The sequence below is a fragment of the Labeo rohita genome, chromosome 9 (genome assembly GCF_022985175.1).
Source record: "Labeo rohita strain BAU-BD-2019 chromosome 9, IGBB_LRoh.1.0, whole genome shotgun sequence".
NCBI lineage: Eukaryota > Metazoa > Chordata > Actinopteri > Cypriniformes > Cyprinidae > Labeo > Labeo rohita.
Genome location: NC_066877.1, coordinates 36,242,514 through 36,262,027, shown reverse-complemented (window position 1 = coordinate 36,262,027; position 19,514 = coordinate 36,242,514). Strand labels below are relative to the sequence as shown.

The following is a 19,514-nucleotide window of genomic DNA, read 5'->3' as shown; positions in this document are numbered from 1 at the left end:
TTGAAGGACAAACATCACATTGTATCACACTGTATTTATTTGATCCAAAGTACAGCAAAAGCAGTAAAATTTAGAAATAATTTTACTATTTAAAATGACTGCTTTCTGTTTGAATGTGTTAATGTAATTTTTTTCTGTGCAGAATTTTTCAGCATCATTACTCCAGTCTTCAGTGTCATGTGATCCTTCAGAAATCATTCAAATACGCTGATTTGCTGTTCAAGAAACATTTCTGATCATTATCAATATTTAAAACAGTTAACTACATTTTTAAAGTTTTCTTTAATGAATAGAAAGATCCAAAAGAACAGCATTTATCTGAAATAAAATGTTTTTGTAACATTATATACTATACCGTTCAAAAGCTTGGAGTCTGTTTACTTATTTGTTTGTTGAAATGATAGAAATTAATACTTAGCAAGGATGCTTTAAATTGATTAAAAGTGATGATAAAGACATTTATAATGTTACAAAAGTTTTCTATTTCAGATAAATGCTGTTCTTCTGAACTTTCCATTCATCAAAGAAACCTCAAAAAATTCTATTCAGCTGTTTTTAACATGGTAATGATAATAATAAATAATAATAATATAACAAATGTTTTATGAGGAGCAAATTGGAATATTAGAGTGATTTCTGAAGGATCATGTGACACAGAAGACTGGAGTAATGATGCTAAAAATTCAGCTTTGATCACGGGAATAAATTACATTTTAAAATATATTTAAATAGGAAACAGTTATTTTAAATAGTTAATATATTTCACAGTTTTACCGTTTCTTTTCTGTACTTTGGATCAATAAATGCAGGCTTGGTGAGAGGAAGAGACTTTAAAAAACATTGAGAACTTTTGGCTGGTTGTGTAAATATCACCATCTGCAACAAATTGCATATTTTTGCTCAGTTTGAGTCTTTGAATAAAACTGAGCTGTTTTATCCTCCATATTGAGCCATAAAAGAATGATGCATTAAATATTAAACACGCATGCAAACTTTTTTAGACTTTCTTTTATGTTTTGTTCCAAGTTTCAGTGAACTATTGCATATTTTTCTGACTGTATTACTTCATATGTCTGATATTACCTTGTTAATTTACCAACTTTTTGATTGTTTTCCACAGTGAAGCAACGTTTTCAAGTTTGGATGCCAAACCAAATGATCCAAATTCTGACACCAAACGGACTCCAAAAGTCTTTTGTGAGTTTGTCAGTAAAGTACTAAATAAAGTAAACTGGTGTTGCATTTCTTTAAAAAAAAGATTAAGGTTTCTTTTCGCTTTCTTCTCCAGCTTATCATGTGAACTGACTTCAGATCACAAGGCGATGGCAGCAGAACGGCACAACAAAATGCTTGCGGTTAAAGGAGAAGTGCTTGCATTCCACTGCAAGAGTTTAAGCTCAAAAACTCGAGATCATCGCAAAGGCTCAGAGGTTTCTTTCTACAGTCTGTCCTTCGACCGAGACTCGCAAAGCTTCTTCGTTAGAGACCCTAACCCGTCCCTGATTCACAAGGACAGCTCTGCTGAAATGGACATTGTTCATTGTTGCTCCGCTTTGGATGTTCAACAGAGACAAAAAGTGCCTTGTGTTTTACTGAGGCTGTGCAAGAAAAGGACGTCTGCATTTAAATACAAGCTTTACTCCATATGCACGTCCACAGATGCAAAGCTTCATGCTGAGTTTGTGTTGCCATACGAGATGAGAGATAATATTTCAATAGTGCACGGCCCTACGTTGATTTGGAGTCATGAAAACTCTGTTTTTTATATATCGTCACAAACCGGTGGAGTGAAAGAAGTCCCAATTCCCTTGAGAGTCAACTTTATTGGCGAACTTCCTCTTCGGCAAAGACAAATAGTGATTCAAGGAGCCCAAAATGTCTCAAGCGATCAGTCTAATGTGCAAAACATACTGTATTTCACAGAAGACGGAAGAAGCTTTAATTCAGCATGTCTTGTACCTGATGCCTACAGCTCTGTGATTCGGTGCATGATGGTTCTCTCAGCTGAAGAGGTCGACAGTTTGAGATCGGTTGTTCTGGCGGCCACAAGCATGAAACAGCTGGTTCTGTTTGAGAACGGACTTCCTCGGGATGTTTGTCTTCTTCCGTATGAGCAACCGCTGAATATTCAGATAGTTCACACTGTGAAAAACGACTGTCTTATTGTCGTAACCTTCAATCAGGGGAACGTCTGCACTGTTTGGAAAGACACTTTCCAGGTGAGTTGTTATTAAAAGGAATAGTTTATATATTTTGTTAGAAGATGTCATTCCATCACTGTCTCACCAATGGATCCTCTGTAGTGAATGGGTGCCGTCAGAATGAGAGTCCAAACAGCTGATAAAAACATCACAATAATCCACAAGTAATCCACAGTCCATTAGTTAACATCTTGAGAAGACAAAAGCTGAAACAAATCCAACAATAAGACATTTTTTAACTAAAATACAAGTTCGTAATCCATAATAACGCTTCCTCCAGTGAAAAAGTGGTCTGGTCTGAAACGGGTGAGAAATCTGCACAGATCAAGCACTGTTTATAAGCCAAAACAGCTCTAAACTAAAATTTTGGAGTGGTGTGGATTATCGTGATGTTTTTATCAACTGTTTGGACTCTCATTCTGACGGCACCCATTCACTGCAGAGGATTCATTGGTGAGCAAGTAATGGAATGACACATTTCAACAGATCTGATGAAGAAACAAACAATTTTCAGCAAACTTTTCATTTCTGGGTGAACTATGCCTTTAATACTATTAATAATGATGCTAAGAATATGTTTAAGTCTCATGCAAATAATGTCACAATGTGCTAAAAATAGGCTTTCTTGCCTTTAAGCAAAATATCTTGTTTCTTTTGATTTTGAAGCACATTATGATCTGGATGTGTTCCTGACAGGTTTTGTGAGATTATGCATTTGGCAGATGCTTTTATCCAAAGCGTCTTTCATTGCGTTTCATATTTTATCAGCTCATGCATTAACCTCTAAATGCAGGTTAAGCTGTTATGATCATAAAACAGTGATTATAATTGGCTTTTCAATGCTAATTTAGAAATAAGAAGTGGAATTAAAACATCCAAAATACACATTTAAGTGTATTTTCAATTATAGAACATATCTTTAAAGAGTTTTCCTCTCCATTTTAGCAGCACTTACATACACCAAAATGTTACAGGGATTTGTAATGTAATTTACCTGATTTTATGCACATTTTATTGCTAAAAACATGGTGAAAAAGTATTTGTTTTTTGCCTGTTGACAGTGTTTTCTGATTTATAGAGTGATTAAAAAATAGAAATCCCCTTGGAAGAGCCTTTATCTCTAATATGTCAACAAAATCTTTTAGAAATATTTGACAATTAATGCATCTTTAATTGAATAATGCTTCATATTTAAACATAACATTTTAGAAAACCAAAAATTGACTTTTTATAATCCTATTTACCTGAGGGGTCTTACATTACATAAAATAAAATATTTTAAATTTTAATATTTTAATTCTTTGTAATTATTTTAATTACAAGGTAAGTTCTTCCAATATTTTTTAAATAAAAAATATGAATAGTAATTTTTCAGCTGCAGTTTCCACCTGATAACATTTTCAAAACTTGACAAAACCACAAAAATGTAAATTAATTTGAGAAAATTTCTCAGGTTTTTAAGATTTTATTCATTTTCATGACTTTTTTTAAATCTAGAAATTACATTTTTTAAAATGCCCTCATGTATTATACAGGTTTAAGACCATGTGATCTTAAAAAAAAAAAAAAAAAAAAAAAAAAAAAAATGTCAGTCTTTAAGGGGGCAAATTAAAACTGTCCCATTGATATCACCTTACTTATTAGACCTTTTACCTTGTTTTCTTGCTTTTTTGTCTTATTTTATGTCATTTTAACCATCTTGTGGCCTGTTGTCAGTGTGCTGAGGCCCTGTAGTGGGTCCCGGGCCCCTGGTTGAGAACCACAGGTCTCTAAAGCATCACAAAATGCAGCTCTGTCAATATCAGTTTGCTGTTACGCTTCTTAAGAGGTTCGACCTTAAATAAACGATAAACAGAAGGAGACTGTCAATCACAGCACAGGCGTTTACTGTACACGTACTGATGGACGATATAAAAACTGTTTGCAGGATTTTCATTTAAAGGTTACTGTTCGTACCAAAAACATTTCAAAGCAGCAGAAAATGTCAGATTATATATTATCTGTAATGATGCATCGCTGCAAGTGTTTATCCAGGAGCTTTTTGAAGTGATGTCCTGTAAGAGAAGCGTTTATACAGAGATTTGAGTAAAACTTGTGTCTGTTTTACATCTTGTATTATATTATATTAAATTATATTATAAAATGCATTGAAAAAGCTTGTTTTCAACCAGTTTTTTGGTACCTAAAGTATATAGTAGTAATTAATCTCTCTCTAACTCTCTCTCTCTCTCTCTCTCTCTCTAAAATACTACTGTTTAATATTAATGTTAAATATTCAGTTTAATTTAACATGAATGCATGTTATATTTAATCAAAGATTATCTGTTAATAGTTTAATAGTGAATAATATTTTAGTTACTATTTGAATATATATTTGTTTTAAATTCATTTTATTCTGTGTGCATATACTCTGCTGAACAAAAGCAAAAATTATAAATAAAAATTATTATTAATATTATATACACTGCCGTTAAAAGGTTTGGGATTGTTAAGATGTTTTATGTTTTTTAAAGAGTTCTTATATGCTCATCAAGGCTGCATTTACTTAAAAAAAAAATACAGAAAAAATGTAATATTGTAAAATATTATTATTGTTTAAAATAATGGTGTTCTATATTCATATATTTTAAAATATAATTTATTCCTGTGATGCAACGCTGAATTTATAGCAGCCGTTACTTCAGTTTTCAGTGTCACATGATGCTTCAGAAATCATTTTAATATGCTGATTTATTATTAGAATTATCAATGTCAGGAACAGTCGTGCTGCTTAATATATATTTTTAGAACCTGTGATTCTTTTTTCAGGATTCTTGATGATACAAGGTAAAAAAGAACAGCATTTATTCTAAATATAAATCGTTTCAAACAATATAAGTGTTTGCTATCATTTTTTTTAGCAATTTAACACATCCTTGGTGAATAAAAGCATTAATTTCTTTCAAAAAAAAATAAAAATGTACTGACCACAAACTTTTAGATGCTGCTTTATGCTGTTACAAAAGATTTCTATTTTAAATAAATGCTGTTATTTTCAACTTTTAATTTGTTAAAGAAGGTTCCAACAAAATATTAAGCAGCACAACTGTTTTGATAATAAATCAGCATATTAGAATGATTTCTGAAGGATCATGTGACATTGAAGAGTGGAGTAATGATGCTAAAAATTCAGCTTTGATCACATGAATAAATTACATTTTAAAATGCATTTACATAGAAAACCGTTATTTTAAATTGAAATAATATTTCACAATATTACAGTTTTTTCTGTGTTTTTAATCAAATAAATGCAGCCTTGATGAGCATAAGAAACATCTTTAAAAACATTAAAAATCTTACTGATCCCAAACTTTTGATCAGCAGTGTATATATATTATTTAATATAATAATATTTTCTAAATAGTTTAAAATAAGACACTTGAATAAATGTGCAAAGGAAAAGGATTAATGAAAAATAATATATTAATTTATTAATTTTCTTCCCCATGTTTGAGGTGGCGTGCTGTTGGACAGGAGTGCGTCTGCTGCTCGTCGATGACTTTGTGGGATGCGGGACGGATCAGATGCTCTTAGTGTTTGAGAGTTCGTCTGAAGAGCCACTCAGCAGCTTCCTGCTCACCGATCTGTGTGCCGTCACTTACTCTGTACGTCAACAGCTTCATCTACATCTATTGGAGTTTATATTGCACATCCAACTTATATAGCCTCTGTAGAGTTTGATAGGATGCAAATAAGTACATCAAACTAGCTTGATAAATCTATTTGTTTTGACGCATTATTGCATTTAACATAGTTTCTCCTGCTCTCTGCACCAGTTGAGAAGCACTAATCTCAGTTTTTAATACCTCTGATTGAGTTTGCTGTGTTTAAACCATAAATACTCTGTAGTGTGGCCGATCAGACGGTGAGGAGCTGAACACTTCAGACGCAGCACAGGAGAATCACCTTCTTACAGTTCAAGCATTAGAGACCAGACTGCAGGTAATTAATGCAAGCACCTGCTTGTGTGTCTACAGACTCCTAATGAGTTTTCTTCCTTTGAAAATGGAGGTATTATGGGAATAGTTATTTAACGAAGTTGAAAAATTGTACATCTTTGTACTTTATTCACCCTTGAATGGTGCATATTACAGGCCTGTACGCTTACTTTTCTTTTTTAACTTAAAAAATGTAGGAGCGCAGTCAAAATTTTAGGAAAACGTTCTAATCAATAATCAAAAAATCTGATCAAAAATTGGCCTTTTCCTTACAAGGTGATATTTGACTATTTAAAGTGATTTACAGGGGAATTTTGTTATTACCTTTGCAATGGCATTTTTCTAACTTTATTAAAAGTATGTCATCTTTTATGTCATATTCTTAACATTTCTGATTAAAACAACAGAGTAAGAACAAGTAGAATAAGAATAAGTTGCCAATCAAATGAAATCAGTATTAATAAAATTAATTAGTACTACAGAGGTGGCACAGAATAACACAAAAGTGGCTTGTAGGTTATTTTTTATGTTTAATGAGGCTGCATGAGTACAATCAAATTCATAAATTCATGTTGAGATTAATGTTTTAAATATTACATTTTTAATATAGAAATTTTAAATGATTTAAATAACTGAAAAGATACTTTAAAAATGAAACTAAATCTGCCAGTAGGTGGCGGCAAGTCACTGATTTAATTACTGAATCATTCATTCATATGATTTGTTAGAACGTCTGATTCATTCAGTAATAAAGCAAGTGACTATTTTTATGAATGGGAAATTGAATCATTGACTCACGAGATTTATTAAAAAACATGTTCATTCATAAACAAAACACTGATGTGTTTAAATGGAGATGCGCAGCGGCTCAGTTGTGACTTGTTTCAGGCTATTTTTGACGACGAAATAGAGCAAAATCAACCAATAGTGTTATAGTCAGACAATGTACGTCACTTAATATTAACTTCTTGGTTATTTAACTTGTATTAAATCAATATCTCACTTACAAACTCCCTTAAAGGGGTCATCGGATGCTAAGTTCACTTTTACATGCTGTTTGAACATTAATGTGTGTTGTCAGTGTATGTACAAATCTACACTATAATGATACAAATCCATGCAGTGGTTTGTAATTAATCTGTAAAAATAATATCCCCTTTTTCAAATTGAGTCATTCTCAGATGCCTGTCAGTGTGGCATCACACCAACAGAGGACACTCCTACGATAGTTGATTGACATGAGCGTTTTACCTCAGATCAGCTGTAACAGTCCGACCTCTGCAAGTTAGACAAGAATATCTCCGATTGAGCAATTGAGGTGTTGTGTTGCTGGATGTAATAATGAACGTAGTGGTCGTCATTTACTCCCAACATCTGAGCCGCTGAAGATGCATTGGATTACGTTTTTTTGTGAAGGGAATGCGCCTCCCGATCTACATATATCCGTCTATGTTCACGCGAATCATTTGTGATCCAGCTTCACTTACAGCAGAAGTGAGTATCAGGGTTTTTATATGAATCTTTGCGATCGCCTTTCCTTATAACGTGGTAGTTAGGAAGTTTAGCGGCTAAACGTGGCTGAATGCGGCTAAAGTAAACAGGCTCGTCACTCCACGGAGAGAAGAGAGGGGCGGGGCGAGCAGAGCTCATTTGCATTTAAAGGAACAACCCCGTAGAATGACATGATTTTTGCGGAGCTCATTTTGACAAGGTAAAAAGGGTGTTGTTTTACACAACCATTGAGAATTTTTAACCAAAGTATATTATAGACTTTTCATTAAGACCCTAAAAAATCATATCAACTTGTGGAAAATGGGCATCCGATGACCCCTTTAAAAATCATTAAAAGCTGTCACTCATCTTAGTTCATCACAATCTCACAAAGTTCAGTTATAATGAATGAAACTCTCTACACTGAACAATCAGTCTCTTCTTTATACTCTCTCTACACTTTGTTTATGAAGGGATTGGTGAGATATGTCTGTGATTCATTACTCAACGTTGCAAAAAGACGTAGAAACCTTTGAAGCCCACCTCAGCCCAAACACAACTATGCTGATCGGGTCACGGTGGTGCTCCTAAATATTTTTTCATAGTCGCACGCAGTAGCGACTATGTAGCATATGTTGGTACATTTTGAATTGATTCCACTCCTGTGACAGTTTTGTACCTTTTTTTTCTGAGAGTGTGATTGAAGCTAAAATATTCCTCTTAAATATAACATCCATGGTTGTCTGTTATTGGTTTCTTTAGAGCGGCCTGAACGTCCTTGAAGACCTTCAGAGAGACGTGGAGGTCAAAGACAGACTCCTCCAGCAGTCATTAATGGCTTTAACTGATCTGGTGTCAGGCAGAGAACATGTCATCTCCTCTCCACAACAGGTTCTTCACACATTCATAGTAAAAAGTGCTTGAGATTCATTCTGTAGTCAGCAGTTTTTAGATCGGGTTTGTCTGTGAATGTTGTAGGAGGGGCTTGTGTCTCTGTGGGATGATGATGACGATGATGCTGGAGATGAAGAGGATGATGGGATGCAGACTGAATGTGCTGAAGCTGCTCTGAAGGTGCACAGAGTTTGGCAGAGAGTCATCGGACAGAGTCTGATCGTCGGTGTTGTTCTGACAACGACAAATAACACGTATGTCACTCCTTACGAGATGTACTCTTCAGACGAGTCGTTGTACTAGCTTTATAGAACTTATTATTAAAAAATAATAATCAAGGCTTTTTTCTTTTTTTTTTACTAAAGAAAGAATGATATTAAGATACTATCATTTTTATATTCATATTTTTAAATTGTTTTTAATATTTTTATTTTAAAGTTTTTTTTGTTCATTTTTATTAGTGTTTTTATTTATTTATTTTTATTTATTATTATGTTGGTTTGTTATTTAAATTTCTGTACATTTGCTTTGAAACAACATACATTTAACTCTGGGTTTATTATAGTTAATGAAAAATGAAACAAAAATTAAAATCATATTTAAATATTTTAATTTGAAGTATAGGTTAATTGTACTAAAATTAAAATTAAAACTTTTTATTGGACATAGATGACAAGACAAATATATATTTGGTATGTAATGAAAATGTATTAATATGAAAATACAAAATTAACAAAATACTGAAACTTTAGCTAAAATGTTATTGTAGTTAATGAAAAATGGAACAAATTAAAACCATATAAAACATTTTTATTAATTGAAATAAAATATAGGTTGAAATTAATTACATTAATTATTTGAAACTAATTAAAGTTTTATTGTAGTTAATTATATATATATATATATATATATATATGTATATATATATATATATATATATATATATATGTATATATACAACAACATGCTTAAATTTTATTGTAGTTAATGGAAAAAATAAACAAATTAAAACCATATAAATTATATTACCATATTAATTGCAATAAAATATAGGTTAACTGAAATATTTATATATATGTGTGTGTGTGTGTGTGTGTGTGTGTATATATATATAATTAATGATTAAAATGACAAAAACACAACAAAATACTGACATTTTATTGCAGTTAATGAAAAATGAAACATTCAAACCATATAAAACATTTTTATTAATTGAAATAAAATATAGGTTGAAGTACAATTAATATAATAATATATCTCTTTATATAATGACAAAAACACAATTTTTTATTATTATTATTATTATAGGTTAACTGAAATATTATATCTAATAAATATATATATATATATATATATATATAATTATTAAAATTATTAAAAATAATGAATGATTAAAATGACAAAAACTGAAATTTTATTGTAGTTGATGAAAAATGAAACAAATTAAAACCATATAAAACTTTTTTATTAATTGCAGTAAAATATAGTTTAAAATAAATGTAAAAATATGACATACAATAAAAAAAATACAATAATAAAAACTATTATAGCGTCTCATGATACTATAACAACACATAATCATAAACGGGAACATTTACTTACTGATATTGTTTTGCAAAATATTTAATGCATGTAAAATGCCATGTGGGGACACGCAAACGAATCATTGAATTAAATTCAAAGATTCATTAAAAGGGATTGCTCAGAAGATCATATTTATGTAAGTGCATTTTCATGCTGTTTTTGCTACTGAAGTTTAAGTAATAAGTCTCAAATAAGTAAAGCGTTCGTAGGTTGATTTTCTCTGAGAAGTGTGACTCTGTGCAGCTCTCAAAACATTGATCTATTTGTTTGAGCGTTACAACCTACTATCTGGCCCTAGACCTCATGCTAACAGAGAATGTGAGCAAATATTGAAGCTGAATCTCATTACTGTACAGATATCAGATATATATTCACACTCGGCTGTTCAGGGTAATAAGGCCGAGAGTTTGAGAGGCTGTAGCCATAGAAACCAGACCGCCATGTGCAGGAAAATGAGTCTGTTTTTAGAAATGCAGCTGCGTTTGTTCTTCACCTGACCTGAAGGAGACCAGCTGCTAATCATGAACATCACATTCAACTCAGAAACTGCTCAAATCTGTTGGTCTAAACCGTCTCGTGTTTTGTGAGTATGAAAGCGTTCAGACAGAGATGATTTACAAACAGCGCTATCGTTATTAGAATTGATATGTTTGATTCATTTCTGTGAATCAGTTCAAACTGTCCACTTCAATTAATTGATTCAGATGACTCTGATCTAATGATTCACTTGCATTGTCACTCAGGAATGTTCACTAAAGTCCCCAAGTGGGATTTTTTTTTATATATACTAAAATGTTTTAGTAAAATCAGTAGGTAAGTTTTGATGTTAATGGTACATATAGAAAGAAAGGAAAAATATGATTCTTCCTTGTGTTTATTTAGTAAGAAAAATCTAAAAACATGCCTTTTTTATTTAATCTATACATAACAACAAATACCAATTACCTACAGATATTGTTTTTGCATAGCATGTATTTTTTGTAAGTTTTTTTTCTTTTTCTCTTTCTTATTCATGTTAGTATTATTAATATTTTTATAGTTTTGTTATTTTAAATTTGCTGTTTGCATTTAAATTTTCAAGATGAAGTTTGTGTATTTTTGTGTATTTTTTTTAATGATTACTGTTTCCTTTTTCATGTTATTTTAGTGTCATTAATTTCTATTATAGTTTTTTAACGTTAAATTTTATTTTTATAAGTGTGTACATTTTTTGTAATTATTTACATTTACTCCTTTACCTTTTTCATATCCATGTTATTTTAGTATCATTAATGTTCTGTTATAGTTTTGTTAATATTTTGAATTTAATTACATTTTTATATTTTCATTTTAATTTTAGTTAGTTTTTTGTTTTTGTAATTTTATTAGGCTTTTTTTAAAATGTCTATTTATTTATTATAAAGTTTGCATATTGTTTTGTATTTTTTTTTTAATGATTACTGTTTCTATTCATGTTATTTTAGTATCATAATATAATAATAGAAAATGAATGATACTAAAATAACAGGAAAACGTAATCTTTAAAATAAATACACAAATATGGAAACTTCATAATTAATAAATAGACAGTAGACCGACATAAAAAACAAAAAACTAATAAAATGACAAAAACAGAAGAATTATTAAAACTAACTCAAATCAAAATAAAAATATAAAAATTAAATCCAATTCAAAATATGAACAAAACTATAATGGAATATTAATGATACTAAAATAATATGGATAAGAAAATGAGTAAATGTAAATATGTAAATAATTACACAAAAATATACGCACTTCACCTTTAAACTAAAATTACATTTGAAAACAGAAAATATTAAAATAAAATTTAACATTAACAAAACTGTAATAGAAAATTAATGATACTAAAATAACATGAAAAAGGAAACCGTAATCATTAAAAAAATACACAAAAATATGCAAACGTCATAATGAATAAATATACCATAAATACACTTAAAAAACCTGAATAAAACGACAAAAATGAAAAAAAAAAATAACTGAAAATATAAAAGTTAAGTCGAATTCAAAATATTAATATTAAACTACAATAGAATATTAATGATATTAAAATAACATGAATATGAAAAAGGAAAAGGAGTAAATGTAAATAATTACACAAAAATATACACACTTATAAAAATAAAGGATAAAAGATAATAGAAATCAAAGATACTAAATAACCTGAAAAAGGAAAAGGTAATCTTTATTTAAAAAAATACACAAAAATATGCAAACTTTATAAATAAATAAATAGACAATAAATAGACTTTTTTTTTAAACACAAAATATTTAGTTTTAATTTTTTTTTTTAAAGTCAATTTATTGTCTATTTATTATTACTAATTAATTTGTTATTTTGTTGCCTAAATTTAAACTAAATGTAAATGAGAAATGTTCAGATATCTAAAATGAACTGTTTTGTGTGTGTGTGTGTGTGTGTGTTTTCTTAATATTAATTTCAGTTAATGTTGTTTGTTTGTTTGTTTTTTTATAGTATAAGAGGTATTAACCCTGTCTGATATGCATTTGATTTGGATCAAATAATGTTTCTTGTTACTGGAAAAAAGATCAAATGCATAAATACCAAAACATAACTTTTTTTCTGACTGTTTTGTAGGTCTGTCATGAATATCAGTGCTTCAATCGTGTTGGATTCTCGTCAAACTGCTGCTGTAATGAACACGAAGACTGTGATCCTGCCGTATCCTGCATCAGACGCAGCTGTCGCTCACGGCCCGTCACCGATGAAGATCAGACGCTCCGATTGTTCTGCTGACAGCGGCGGATCAAGACTCGCCCTGGTCGCTGTGACCGACGCGGCTCCTTTATTAACCTCGGGCTGCGTCAGATGTCCCATCATGCTCCATTACAGCACCAAACAATCACCCGGATCTCCTGCTGAAGAAAGTGCTCGGGTTTCTCAACACTGCGGGCAAATCTCACTAAATCTGAAAGATATTTCCATGGGAAAGTTGCATCCGCAACTGTTACGTGACTGCAAACTCAACACAGGTGAGAAAATGGCCTTATGACTGTCAGTTTAGAGTAAGGATGCACCGATATATCGGCTGATCAAGCACCGATATGTTGCATTTTTAGATATTTGATTTTTGATCACTACTGTACCTTATATGCAGTTTAAGTTTCATCTAAATATGAATCATCTGAGTTCCCTTGTAAAAATCTAACTGTCTGTATCGGTTTTGTCATCATAATCAGTATTGGTATCGGTTCCGGTTAAAGGAGAAGTCCACTTCCAGAACAACAATTTACAAATAATGTACTCACCCTCTTGTCATCCAAGATGTTCATGTGTTTCTGTCTTCAGTCGTAAAGAAATTATGGTTTTTCAGAAAAACATTTCATGATTTTTCTTCATATAATGGACTTCATTGGTGCCCCGATTTTGAAAATGTAGTTTAAATGCAGCTTCAAAGGCTCTAAACGATCCCAGATGAGGAAGAAGAGTTTTATCTAGTGAAACGATCCGTCTTTTTTTTTTTTTTTTTTTTTTTTTTTTTTTAGAAAAATGAAAATTTGTATACTTTTTAAGCACAAAAGCTGGTGTAGCACAGGCTCTGGGATGCGCGTCCACAATGCTACGAATTAGTGATGGGTCATTCTTGAACGATCGTTCATTTTGAACGAATCTTTAATGTTACTTGGGAAGAACGAGTCGTCTCGTGGAGTGATTCGTTCAGTCGCGCATGCGCAACGTCTTGTTAGGTTCTGTACTGGAATTAGTTCATCTGTTTCGAGTCTTTGGGTTTTTCGAGTCGTTCGTTCATCTTATGGGTCTGTCACGTGATGAACGAACAACTCAAACCCAAAAACTTGTCAAATAAGAGGTGATGTGAGCTAATCATAGACTAAAGACCCAGGTAAACAATGAATGAATCTTTTCTGTTTCTTATAGCATTATAGTTTTGTCTTGTTTGTAGTGTGATCAATGTTTGTGTAAGCAGTAGATGTGTTAGGGAAGTAACACGTAACATTTTAATTATATTTTGCTAAAATTAACAAAATGACTCAAAAAGATTCGTTCATTTTACTGAACGAGAGTTAAAGGTCCGAGTCGGTAAAATGATCCGAACTTCCCATCGCTACTATGAGTCACGTGTAAGTTCATCGTCTGTGTACTGAGTATGGAGAAAAACTCCATGTTATTTTCTCCTACAACTTCAGAATTGTCCGACATTGTTGTAGCTTTTTGTTTGTAAACAGCGTTTGACTTGGACTTTCTTAGTCTTTGTGCGTTCGCTTTGTAAACGCATTGGTCTGTAGTTCCACGTGACCTTTCAACGTGATTCAATAGTACGTAGCGTCATGAACACGCATCCCAGAGTCTGTGCTACACCAGCTTTTGTGCTTAAAAAGTATACTAATTTTTATTTTCCAAAATAAATGAGCGATTGTTTCGCTACATAAGACCCTTCTTCCTCGGCTGGGATTGAAGCTGCATTTAAACTACATTTTGGAAGTGTTTTCCTCAAAAAACATAATTTCTTTACGACTGAAGACAGAAAGACATGAACATCTTGGATGACAAGGAGGTGAGTAAATTATGTGTGAATTGTTGTTCTGGAAGTGGACTTCTCCTTAGTAATTTGGCATGGGAGTATTTGTATTTTCTAGTCATGATGATGTTCCCTGATGGTTTGTGTGTTCAGACGAGGCCAGAGAGGATCTTCTCAGTCTGATGGCGCTCATGGACGTGTGGTTTTTCATGGTGGAGTGTCCGGATCACACGCTGGCGGATGTGCAGGGCTGGTTGCAGGAGTCAATGCGGTTTGAGCGGCTGGAGATCGACCCGCGCTTCACCGCAGACCCGACAGGCGTCCGGCTGTTCCGTTGGGTGCAGAACTCACCGTTTAAGGGCGTCTTGAGCGTCTACTGCAGGTGAAAACACTTATCTGAGTCATGTGACTTTTCTTCTCATCCTCCATGAAAAAAAACATTGTTCACTGGATTTGGTGCTCACCGGGTCTCATTTTACTGATTTCAGGTTACCAACCTAACATTCACAGACATTTCTATATATTTAATCCACAATCCATCTCTATATTCTTACAGACTCTCAATAAACATAAACAGAATCCTTGAAAATAAAAATGGAATTTATATACAAACAGAAACTTGAAGGTCTTCATGACAACTTTCCAAAATAAAAGTTTGGTTTGACTGAAGAAATGATGACTGAAATAGATTACTAGTCTACAGGAGAATGTAATGTACAGAAGAAAGTAATAATTATTTCTTTTATTTTAAAAAATACATTTAATTAAATTGTTAAAGTAATTAATTCAGTTGATTAAACATGTTTTTACAACTGTAATTAAATCATTAAAGACAGAATCCATATTTAAATGTTAAAATGTTTTAAAATTTAAATGTTAAAATATTCACATGGAAAAACAAAACAAAACATAATTTCCCTATAAATATAATTTTTGTTAAGCTTTTAATAAATTTAATAAATCGACAAATGGGGAAAAACTAAATCCAGCAATATTAAAATGAAAAAAAAAAAAAATTAATTAATTAATTAATTAATTAATTAATTAATTAATTAATTAATAATAATTATAATAATAAAAGAAATCAGAATTCATAAGCCCCTAAATGTAATTTTTATTAAATTGTATAAGTTTAATTACTTTTTTTTTTTAGCTAGATATGCTTTATAATTATTCCAGTTCAATTAAAAAAACGTTAGAATGGAATGCAGAAAAATGTAAAATCCAGAAAATGGGGAAAATTTAATCCAGAAATATTAAAATGAGAAAAAACATAATTTAAGAAATCAGAATTCATAAGCCCCTAAAATGTAATTTTTGTTCAACTTTTTATACATTGATGTGAAATTGTGTAAGTTTAATTATTTCATTTAGCTAGATATGCTTTATAATTATTTAACATTTAATTTTAAAAACCATTCAGATAGAATGCAGAAAAATGTAAAATGTAAAATCTAGAAAAATGGGGAAAAAATAAATCCAGAAATATTAAAATGAGGAATAATAATAATAATAATAATAATAATAATTTAAGAAATCAGAATTCATAAGCCCCTAAAATGTAATTTTTGTTAAACCTTTAATAAATTGATGTAAAATTGTATAAGTTTCATTGTTAATTAATTAAGCATACTTTTCAAATTACTAAATTTTAATTCAACCATTAAAATGCAATCCAGAGAAGGTTAAATGAAAAAAAAAAAAAACTGAATTTGTTATAAAAATTTTGAAAATAAATTTCACTTCAATAAATTTACACAAAAAGTATTCATTAAAAATGAGGAATACAGAAATAATTTAAATTGAAATTTAAAAAATAGAATAAAAATGATTTTTTAAAGCGATATGAACTATGATACTTTTATGATGTGCCTTTTTCCGTGTGGTCATAAAAGTGTTATAGGAAAAAATGACATAAGATGAATAATTTATGTCAGAATTGACTTGAATCAACTTGCTGAAATATATTAAATTAAATAAATGTCCTAATAAAATGATTAACCAAAATTGCAAAATATAAAATGTGATTTGTTGTGTTCTGCTGCAGGGACGAGCTAAGTTTGCTGCGCTTCCTGCACTCGCTGTGTGACTTTCTGCCCGTGTCTCATGACATCCAGCCGCTGGAGAGGCCGAGGTCCTGCGCTGGATCTCTGGCTCAGACTCTACAGACGGAGATCCACACCGTGACGCAGGGCGTGTGTTCAGTGCTGCGCTCTGATGAGGGAGTGAGGAGAGGAGAGGCGGAGTCACACGCCTCCTCACAGCCGCTCCAGACGCTCAGGGAGGAGTGGCTTAAAGAACGGGGGCGGTACAACGAGAGGCTCCGCCCACTGCTGGACTGCACACGCTACAGCAGACTGATAGAGCGCATGATTCACACGCAGCTGGACGCAGATGAAGCCGCACTGATGGAAGCTCCTCGTCTGTAGGTAAAGGCACTTCAGAGTCAACGTCATGACGGTCCAAACCCGTAAACTCATAAAAATATCTGCCAAAATACACCAAAAATATAAATATTATTTATTAAAATAAAATTTTTATTTTATTTTATTTTATTTTAGCACATGCATAATTGCAGTTGAAGGAAAGATTATCAGTTAATAGTGACTATTTTAATATAATTAATATAATATATTTTTTAATATTTTAAATTAGTTTGTATTTATGAATTTTCCACTTTCATTTTCATTTTAAAGAAATTTTGTGATGTGTTTTTGTTGGATTGTAGTTTTGTGTTGTTGTTGTTTTTTTTTTGTTTGTTTTTTTTAGTAACTGTCTAGTTAGTTATTGTTTTTTATTTATTTCAATTTTGTTCCGTTTTAATAATCTTAGTACTTAACTTTAAGTGTAAATTGTATTTTTTTTTATATTTTATTTTAATTTTGTTGCGCATTTTGTCAATTTTATTAGTTTTTGTTTAAAAAAAATTCATTTTTTTCATTATTTTCAGTTTGTTTTAGTAATTTAGTACTTCCAGCTAAGTGAAAACTAGATGCAAAAAAACATATTAATTCAGAAATGCACAAGCACTTTTTAACAACAAAAAATATGAGTGTTAAATAAAAGAATACAGAAATAATTTAAATGGTAAATATATTTTTTTACTTTTTAAAATGTGTGTATATATATATATATATATATATATATATATATATATATATATATATATATATATATATATATATATATATATTTTAAACATTTAAAAACAATACAATGAAAATAATTCACATGAAATATGACAAATGGTGGATTTTTGCCATTTTTGTAGCTTGAAAGTGATGAGTTGTTATAGGAAGAAATAACAGCATACAGATTTGAAATGACATGAAATGTGTAAATAATGACAGAATTTATATTTTTAGTTGAGTTGTTCCTTTAAAAGAGCTTGGAAAAAGAGGAGCATCACAGCCTGATCAAATACATAAAATAAACGCATTTTACTTTGCACTTTCTGTCAAAAACAAATGAAATATTGAACTGCTTCTCCTCTGTATCTTCCAGCTGATCTGAATCCACGCTCGATGAACGTTTCCATGAGCTTCTGCTGGAGATTGAGAGTCTGGTTTTGTCTTGAGATTCTCCAGGGCTTCACGCCTCTAATAGTTCAGTGACATTTCCACAGGAAAGCCTTCATCTGCCCTCACAGCCCTCACTTTGTCCTCCGCAGGGAAACACACACACACATTCTCCATCACCACCTGTCCGCTATTTACCCATTTATGCGTTTACTGTTGAAAATAAACACTTGGATGCAAAAACCCTTGAAGACAATTGTTTTTATAAATTTGAGGATCCTTCAGCTGTATTTCAGTCTTTCTGCTTTCTACCACTATTTCACAATAATTGCTGTTTCTTTGTAATTACCTGTGAAATTTAATAGCAATTTATGAGTGAAAATTATTTTATTATTATTATTATTTATTTATTTATTTACAGTATATAAATAATAAAAAATAAACATACAGCTAAACACACAGCATAATTTTTTATTTAAACCTTTGAAAAATAATATAACTTCTATCTATATACATCTGTCTGTAGACAGATACTGTAAAAATTATTTTGAAGTTGTAAATAAATAACATAAGAAAATATTACAGTATTGTTGATGCATATTTACTGAAAATGATCATTTTTACTGAAAACATAGTAATAAGTTTTAGTTTGACTAAATCATGCATTTGTATGACATTTCCAAGATTTATTACAATTGATTTTTCTTTTGTTAAAAATATTTTAAATCATAATTTAGCTATTTAAATGAGATTTCCAAGAACTGGTTATTTATATTTTTTTCTGTTAAAATATTTAAAATCATAATTTTGCTATTTGAATGACATTTCCAAGATTTTTTCACATCAATTGATAATTTATAATTTTTTTATGTTAAAAATATTTAAAAATTGTGAAAAATATTCACAATTTTTTGATTATTATTATTAATCTAATATATATTTTTAAAAAATATTTTATAATTGGTTTTTATTTTTATATTTTCCACCTTCATTTTCATTTTAGATATTTTGTGATGTTTTTGTCAGTTTTATTCGTTTTTTATGTCTATTTTTTTAGTATTTTATTATTTTATTTTATTTTATTGTATTGTATTTTATTTTATTTTTATCACATGTACAATTAAAAAATTTTGAGGCGAAGTGGAAGGGAAGATCATTAGTTAATAGTGACTATTTTAATATTATTAATCTAATATACATTTTTTGAAAATATTTTAAATTAGTTTTTATTTTTATATTTTCCACTTTCATTTTAGTTACAGAAATTTTGTGATGTTTTTTCAGTTTTATTAGTTTTATTAATGTCTAATTTTTTTTTTTTTTTTTTTT

At 30.4% G+C, this 19,514-nt stretch overlaps 1 protein-coding gene across 4 annotated transcripts in view; it reads left to right on the top strand.

Moving 5' to 3' along the window:
* fancb (FA complementation group B) overlaps window positions 1–18,629 on the top strand; it is a 49,678-nt gene extending 31,049 nt beyond the window's left edge. For 3 of the 4 annotated variants that reach the window (XM_051119341.1, XM_051119340.1, XM_051119342.1), the window contains exons 2-11: window positions 1,121–1,197; window positions 1,289–2,219; window positions 5,696–5,845; window positions 6,090–6,182; window positions 8,432–8,560; window positions 8,648–8,817; window positions 12,768–13,162; window positions 14,821–15,049; window positions 16,715–17,096; window positions 18,172–18,628. In XM_051119341.1, coding sequence (XP_050975298.1) covers window positions 1,323–2,219; window positions 5,696–5,845; window positions 6,090–6,182; window positions 8,432–8,560; window positions 8,648–8,817; window positions 12,768–13,162; window positions 14,821–15,049; window positions 16,715–17,096 — 2,445 coding nt within the window. In that variant the 5' untranslated portion in view covers window positions 1,121–1,197; window positions 1,289–1,322 and the 3' untranslated portion in view covers window positions 18,172–18,628. Of the gene's footprint in view, window positions 1–1,120; window positions 1,198–1,288; window positions 2,220–5,695; window positions 5,846–6,089; window positions 6,183–8,431; window positions 8,561–8,647; window positions 8,818–12,767; window positions 13,163–14,820; window positions 15,050–16,714; window positions 17,097–18,171 lie in introns of all 4 variants that reach the window. The other variant, XM_051119343.1, reaches the window with a different exon arrangement.
* The last annotated feature ends 885 nt before the right edge of the window (window positions 18,630–19,514 follow it).